This window comes from Anopheles marshallii, chromosome 3 (assembly GCF_943734725.1).
Source record: "Anopheles marshallii chromosome 3, idAnoMarsDA_429_01, whole genome shotgun sequence".
Lineage (NCBI taxonomy): Eukaryota > Metazoa > Arthropoda > Insecta > Diptera > Culicidae > Anopheles > Anopheles marshallii.
In genome coordinates, this window is record NC_071327.1 from 72,378,024 (window position 1) to 72,386,080 (window position 8,057).

At 45.3% G+C, this 8,057-nt stretch overlaps 1 protein-coding gene across 1 annotated transcript in view; it reads right to left on the reverse strand.

Moving 5' to 3' along the window:
- Positions 1-7,337: 7,337 nt before the first annotated feature.
- Positions 7,338-8,057, reverse strand: part of LOC128715775 (homeobox protein araucan-like) — a 98,842-nt gene continuing 98,122 nt past the window's right edge. The window contains exons 5-6 of the mRNA XM_053810690.1: positions 7,517-8,057; positions 7,338-7,377 (exon numbers count right to left, since the gene is read on the reverse strand). The exon at positions 7,517-8,057 is cut by the window's right edge and continues 879 nt beyond it. Coding sequence (XP_053666665.1) covers positions 7,338-7,377; positions 7,517-8,057 — 581 coding nt within the window. The remainder of the gene's footprint in view (positions 7,378-7,516) is intronic.

Genomic DNA, 8,057 nt, shown 5'->3' on the forward strand with positions numbered 1-8,057 from the left:
CTCACAATATAAAAAAAAAATCAGTGAAAAGGTGAAGAAACTTATTTTCACAGTAATTAGAATGTAATTTATCATTTTACATATCGCCCATCCTGCCGCCCATCGGCATGTCATGGCCAACTGAATATGTAATCAGCAGGGAAAACTCTGCTTTTTTTTCTCTCCGTTGTAAGTGAATTTAAGGATATTCTCCTTTATAGGTCATCTCGCTCACTCTCTCTCATGCTAAAATGAACGGAAGGAAAGGATTAATACAGTATTGAACCTTGCCCCCTTTTATTATCTCTGCAGGTCGCGACAGTTTTGTGCAATGCGAGATGGATGGATGGAGATCTTCCTCGTCCACTGCCGGCAGTGTACCGCAGTGGCTAAGGGGAGAAAATGTTTCCTTTGTGGGACAAGATAAAATGGGTTATTGTTTCGTTATTTATCATGACATTTCAGTTACAGATTTTCAAACCTCGTTGCCCTCGTAAAGCTCCTTCGGCTTATCGTTTGCCCGGGACACATTCGCGCTGCATTCGGGGTTAGTTTGTCCGTACTGTCAGAAGGGCTGTACTGTCTGTGTCCCGGGTTGCTGTGCGTAATGTTTAGCAAAACCAGCACACACTTTCGATACCGGCAGAAGCCGTTTCGCTTCCAGAAGGGAGATAGATCCCTCGTTACCAGGTTGTCGGCAGTGGCAATGCAAATGATGTGGAAGATAAATCTGTTCTTGGCTATTATTTTTAAATTATGATGAATTGTCTGATGAATGTATCTCCTGCCGTGTGCTAATAGCAATGGATGCTTAGATAGCCATTTGGAAAAGCGAACTTATGCAAAGCAGACGACTTTATCCTTGATGCAATGAGAAATTAACAGCATTCTTAAAGATTCCCGAGTAATGTTGGAGTTGCGATATTAATTTTACAAAAATAGAATCAACTTAATGGAACGAAATATTCATGTACATGAACATGTACGAAAATAGTTCTTTCTTCTCATACAACTTCACTACAGCGCTTCAATATGCCCGATTCGAACGAAGAATGCAGTAGGAATTTTCTTACTGGAATTTCCTTCACATAATTCCTTCTCAGTATATCAGTTTTCCAATGTAATGCCATTCGTTCGGTACCTCCAATTCGAACAATTTCATATCTCAAGTACAAATAAACAAAAAACACTCGTTTCAATGTTTTCATATTCGCTTCTATTTTCCTATATTTTCTTCATCCGTTAAATATATGTTCATATATGTATATATATATATTTATATATAATTTACTGTTTTTTCCAGGAGGGGTTATGGTGGTTGGGGATCGGGTAGGGAGGATCGAGAGGACGCTTGCATTCCATCGTGTATACTGTTCGCGGTTCTATTGGTTGCTGTTTGCTGCTGTGAATGGGTTGTGGTTGATGCGATATAGTTTGCGTACTTGTGTTATACCATTTACTGCGTGTACTGCGTTGTGAAGAGCTGGTTCCAACTGGCCTGGTTTTCTATCTGGTTTTTATTTACCCTTTGCTTTCGCTTTTCTTTTACCCCAAAAAGGATTCAAACGTGCATTAATACTATCGTGCAAATATGTTTTCTTCAATCGTGTTTTTTGTTGTTGTTTTGCTTTGTTTAGTGTGTTCTCTCCCGAATGTCACCCGACACCCGACGTATGTGCTTGATTATGGGTTGTTTATCATCCGTTTGTTTTTTTTTTCTATCTTGAGTTGAGCTTTGCAGTGTGTTTTTTTAATAAAACGGTTCATTTACAGATGTTTGCGTTATGCAGTATTTGTTTGAAAAAAAAAAGAAAAGCATGTTCGCTACTTAAACCATTTGGGGGGCGGTTTTGGGGCGATGGGAAACATAGTTGCCGAAATCACATACTGCACATTAAACCCTTCCTTTAAGTGAATTAGAAACCAAAACAAAAAGGCGTAAAACAGCCAGCTCTCGGTACGATGATGTTTAGTGATTTCAATGCCGTTCCATTGCCGTTATCGTAATGCTTCTTGTCTTTGTTGGTTTGTGTGTGTGTTTTCTTTTTCTTTTTCTTCTTCTTCATTACTAATGTGTAATACAGCTGTATAAAAGTAGCTACTTGTACATTACTAACGCATCATATGTGTTTACGCCGTGTCCGATCGTTTGTTAGTTGTTTTTTGTTTAACAGAAATATTCTTGTCGCTAAATTAATTTGTTCTACCAATGCTATCCTTACCAGAACTGTGCTTAAGTGTGTGTTTTTTTTCTTCGTTCAATTTTTACAACATGATGACCCATGCACACACACTCACACATACTCATTTGAAGGGGATGGTATATAGCAATTAACTTCATATGCCTTTTCTATATACACGTTTGCGGAATTCGGAATTCGAACATTCCGTTTAACCGCTGTTTGCTGAATGTGTGTGCTGACGTACGCAAATCGTTCTAAATATATACAGTGCTTCATTGCATTTGTTCTGTTTGTGTGTGTGTGCATGAAAGGGAGACACACATTTTGACAATTCGGTTTAATTTTCCCTATATTAACATATCTAAACCGCACCATTTTCCGACGATTAATGGGAAAATTCAAATTTCCACACAGGGAAAAAGTCATCTATCGTCGCAATTTCCTGTAGCAATTGTAGATTTTCTGTACTACAATCTGCCTTTAACCCTACTGCCAAGGGACGTGTGCTCGTTGCCCATGGATACGCATTGAACCTGCTCCATTAAGTATCGAAGAAAACAGCGATATGGGGGGAAAAGCAACAAAAAACCAATCAGCTACCATTGTTAATGACATTATTCCGCATCATTGCTGCATTGGGGTTCGATTTTTTTTTCCTATCGTTCGCACTACTTCATCAACCCACTATCAATAATCATTCTTGTTTTGTTCTCCTCACATTGTTTTTCTTTTTAGTTGTTTTTATCACAGATTACAAATGCGTCTCTCGAACGAATTGTTAGTTTTGCTCTCATGTCGTCAAAATGATCAATCATTTCGGTTTTGTTTCTCCGATTTTTTTTCTTTTGAATGCGAAATGATTCACCCTACTCGCTTTTGGGATGGAGTTTAGGAAAACTTTCGTTTGAATTTTTTCTTCCGATGATAGTTACGTTTTTGGGGAAAAAATACTAAACTTCGAGACCTTTGTAAAAGAGGAGTTGACATCGACCTGTGGGACTGTTGCTTCATTGCCGCATGGAGCGGGGTTCGGGAAACAAACGGATTGGCTACTGCCCTCCTGTATTCGTATAAAATTGCACATATTATTTCATCCCCGTGGTTGCCGTCCTAAGCAAAAAAAAAAACGCATACAGCATATCGTTCTAGTAAGAAAATGTGTTGTCCACTCTAGCTTGTTTCGATTTTCGCTCTCGATTTTCCTTCCTAGCATCATTGGACAGTGAAAGGTTTTCCGCTTTTCGCAGTTGCACTTGGCCCGCTTCAAATTGTGTTGCGCTCTATTCTTACTCAATCAATCACCAAACAATGAACGATCGTCCTAGTCTTATCTTCCTGTGCGACTCTACTTTTGCTTTCATTGTCTATTCTTCCGGAATCTACTAAGTGGCTTAATTCGTGACCGGTAGTTTGGTTGCATCCGTTCGATGGATGTGCTTAAGTACGCATTCGTTTCGTATCGTTCGAGTGTCGTATACGTTTGCAGGTGTTTGCTGGGTAGCTGTATCCATCGTTGGTTTTTGCTGGGTCCTCAAATGGAATACTGCGGCCATTCGTACGAACCGCCTAACGAACATTCTCCATACGTATACTGTGTATGTGCGGTGGTATGGTAGCTTCTCGTTTGATGTGTTGTGCAATTTCCTGCAAAGTTATGAGAAAACGAGAATGAAATTAATAATTTGATTTGAAGGCATAGAACTCCAGCTCTGGCCGAGAGCATAAGAGAACAGGGGGGCGATTCGGCGGAGGGGAGTTTTAGGATGATGATTGTGTTAATCGATTGAAATAGGGTGTTAATGACAGGAAAGAGACCATAAACAGCTCCAGCTCGTGTTTGGTAGGTGCGGAGCTACAGGAAGTGATTCCAATACCCGTGCCATCTAACGTAACCATCGGATCGGCGCAATCGTAAAATCTGACGCACTCACCGCATGCACGAATTCCACTTCACAAACAGAGAATTCACACATTTTATGACACCTTGAAGAGGGCTGAAGGATGGCAAGAAATTATGATCGTCCCGATCCACCGATTGCATCATTACGCAATGTCCGGTAGGAAAAACGGAGGAACCAGAAAGCCTCAAAACAGAATGTCCGCACAAACGCGCCTTCGGTGTGACGCATAGGTGCAGAGATGAGATGAGATTTATGATATTGTTGGGATCGTCTGCATTAATCTTCTTGCTTTTTTCTTCCATGCCGCGGTGCCGCCATTCGACAAGCGGCACCAAACCGCCAATACTAATGGTCCGTTCTCGCCAGTGTTCGAGTTCGAAAACATCTCATGGGGGAAGTTGAGAAACCCGAAAGCAGAGGAGAAAGAGCAGAACGTCCGGAGCAGTTGATTAAGATAGACGATCGCTCAGACCCGATAAGCATCATTAGTTCGAATGTTTATGAATGAATTAATATAAACCGCGTCCGGCGCGGGAAGGGAAGCACCACCGAAAGGTGTGGGGCGAAAGTCACCATTTTCGGCATAGCTTGATCGTGCGCCTAACCCATCAGCCGTTACCAACTCTCCCAACTGGTAAGAGTGATCGCATCGGTACGATACTGTCTCATTATAAACGCTGCCGCTAGAGTGCCCGGAACTCTCGTCAGCAACGCACACTCAAAACTCCCCAGCAAGAAGTTCAAACCATTCAAAACGGAAAGCGAAGGCGTCCGGGCACGGTATCACATCTTCACAAACCAGACCAGACTTTCCGGGGCCCCCAGACTATGGGGGGGGGGGGGGGGGGTTCGATCCAGGCGCAGCAGGTCTTCTTCAGTGCCTCTTGTTTCCCAAGAAACCAACAAAAAAGGGAGAAAAAAGCGCGACAAAGAACGCCATCCATTGCGATGCCCAGTGACATCCGTCTTTTCCTGCTGGGGACGGTTACCCGGCATATCCCTTGCCGGTGCGGTGTCATTGACGTTTGCGGTCAGCGAGCGAACGAGAGCAAGCAAGACACACAGGAACCGAAGACAGCGAACGGCAGGACAAATTTTTCCTTTATTCAAAACCATCGAGCTAAATAAATAAAACCCACGCGCGCTTTTTCGGATTTCGTAGCGCGCCTGGCCTTGAGAAAGCGCTTTGCCGAACGGACGGACGATCCTTTTGCCCGTTGAGTGTGCGTCCCCCGAAAAAAAAAACTCACCACCAACAGGCATCCCGTTTCTTCAGAGGGCTAATGGTTGGCCGTCTTGCTAAGACTGTTGCGACTGTGTTTTATCTGTTTGCTCGTCCCCTGTGTGTCCCCCTGTGCCACCACTTCCCCGGGCAACATTTTTGTCTCTTATTATTATTTTACCGTTGGCATACACCTTTGTTTTAGAGGTTTCGAGGTGCGGCATTTAATATGCGATCAAGAAATTTATTCCCGAACATCTATAAATCAGGAGAAATATATCCCAGGCACCGTCCCCGGTTCCGGACACCGGGATGCCATTTGAGAGCGGGTATGGGTAGAGCGAAGCAGTAGGATAGATCAAAGAGATGATCGCTACGGATGGAGCGATGGAGGAGTTGAAGTTGCAAGACACACTGAGCGCGCATCGGAACAGGTTCTACGCGGGTTCTCTAGTCTGGAGGGGGGGTTCTCGTTGTGTCTGCACTAATTTGTGTACGGGTCACCAGCAACCAACCGTACGGCCTTTCCTCGGCTTTGATGTTTGAGCGTGGGGTGGATTTGGAAAAGGAACTAATTAAACAAACGCTCCCAAAGCCGCGTCGTGCCTATCACCTCGGTGACATCTCCGTGCCAGATGAATCATTGGGCAGATCATAGTGGTTGGCCCATTTCGGGAATGTAACTTATTGTCAAGTCTCCTCTCGGAGGTTACTTTCGACGTACGTCAAGTACGGTTCGCGCTGCTAATGCAACACGTGCTAGAAGACGTCGTTTGATGGCAAACAAAACGCATCCACGCTTTGTAAAGTAAATAGCGAGCAGGTTAAACGGGCCCAGCCCGGATAGCCCTTGCAGCAGCCACAGTCAATGGTGAAATGTTATCTTTTCCACAAGCAAAACAACACCGAACGGTTGCAGAAGTCATCGAAAGTGTGTCATTCAGTGTGAGAGGTAATGAATTTATTTCGCGTATGAGTGCCACTATCAATATCAGGCGTCGCTGAAAAGGGCCCAAATTGCCGAGGGAAATCTCGTGCCGGATGGCTCGTGGGTGTGGGTGCCCCTGAAAGCCTAAATCCTAAAGCGACCACAAGCAAAAGCGGCAAGAAAAAGTGGGAACGAATGTAGCGAAACTTTTTTTTTCCTTTCCATACATTAATTTTGTCACGTGGATGAGCGATGGTACGCTGTCCAAACATTTCCAACACGCCGGCACACGTGCACCGAATGCTGAGTCTGGTGAGCTGATTGTGCGGTGATAGTAACAGGGCCCCTGGTTGGGGGAGGGAACTCCGGTCATAAGGTTACATGTCGGAGGTGGATGAAAATGAAAATCCCACTCAACACCAAGAGAAGGACCTGCCCCGAACACCCTCCCCCCCCCCCATGCAGTGCCTCCGGTGCCCTTTAGCTGCCGCGTATAGATTCATGACGCGTCTTGCGTGTGTGTGAGGGCGTGCCGTTGACGGATGTGACGAATTTCCCGCCCGTATCACAACCATTAATCATTGCGAGCCTAAGAGGAAGAAAGTTTTGATGCACTGGCTTTTTGCCAGCTTTGGAACAGTGGAACTGTGTGGGGGGTGGTTTTGTTTTTTTGAAGGAGTTCCGAGAAATAGAAAGATGGGGATGATGTGGGAGGATGAACGTATTTTTTGGCTGTTCGTACGTAGCTCTGTTTCTCTGTTGTGGCACAGAGTTTGAAGAACAAGTGCATTACCTCCAGCGATGATGGATAATGTTGGTGAGTTGGTGTCGCTCACATTCGTGATGAAAGATGCGCAGCACAGACGCACTCGGTTGGAAACCAGAAGGGGAAGAAAAATTCACACAAAGCAAGGATTTCGGTGTCCCTGCCTCATTTGCCGGGGTCGGTCGGGTTCGAAGGGTTCGATCGATACAAGCTCTCTGTACATGTCTTATGCTGGATGTTCCCGCCTTATGCTACTCCGAATGCCGTGGTGATTGTTTGATAGCGGATGTGTGCTCTTTACACGTAATCTTATGCTCCCCACGTGAGATCCTCGGATCAGGTCCGGCGCTGGGTTAGCTCAAACCGGTGATACGTAACCGTTTCCGACTTGCGATGAGCTACAAAAGGGTGAAAAAAGAAAACAGTTATTGCCATATTCAATGCACCGATCATACGATTCCGCTACATTAACCTGACTGCATGGTCGAGGTCGGTGGACTCTTCTCAACCTTATTGACCGTACGACCCTATACTCACTTCTTAAAGAACGGCTTAAACCCGTCCGGTTGTTCCTGTTGCTGTTGCATTCGAAAGAAACCACCCGAGGGTGCGCCGGTACCTTGCTGCGACATAGAATCCGGTGACGACGCATACCCACTACTAGAACCACCTGCATTGTTGTTGTTAGCAGTGGAGGGGTTGTTGTTGTTGTTGGTGCCGCTGCTAGTGCCATTCGCACTGGCCGGGTTGGGTGTCGAACCGTTGGTGCTACTGTAGCAGGTACCGGTCGTAGGGGTTGTAAGAAGGTTCGCCGCCATGCTGGGCAGCTTCATATTCGGCGGTGTTTGGGGCGGCGTGTCGGTCTGGACCTCGGGAAACCCCATCGATTGCTGCTGCTGCTGGGACGGGGTACTGTTCATAGACTGGGACTGTTGCTGGTGCTGGAGGTTGTTGCCTTGCTGCTGCTGCTGCTGCAAAGTTGGCGTTGTAGGGTGGCTCAGTACCGGTGGCCCCGTAGTCGCACTGTTGTTGCTGGTATTGCTGCTGTTGCTGCTGTTGCTGCTGCTGTTGTTGAGGG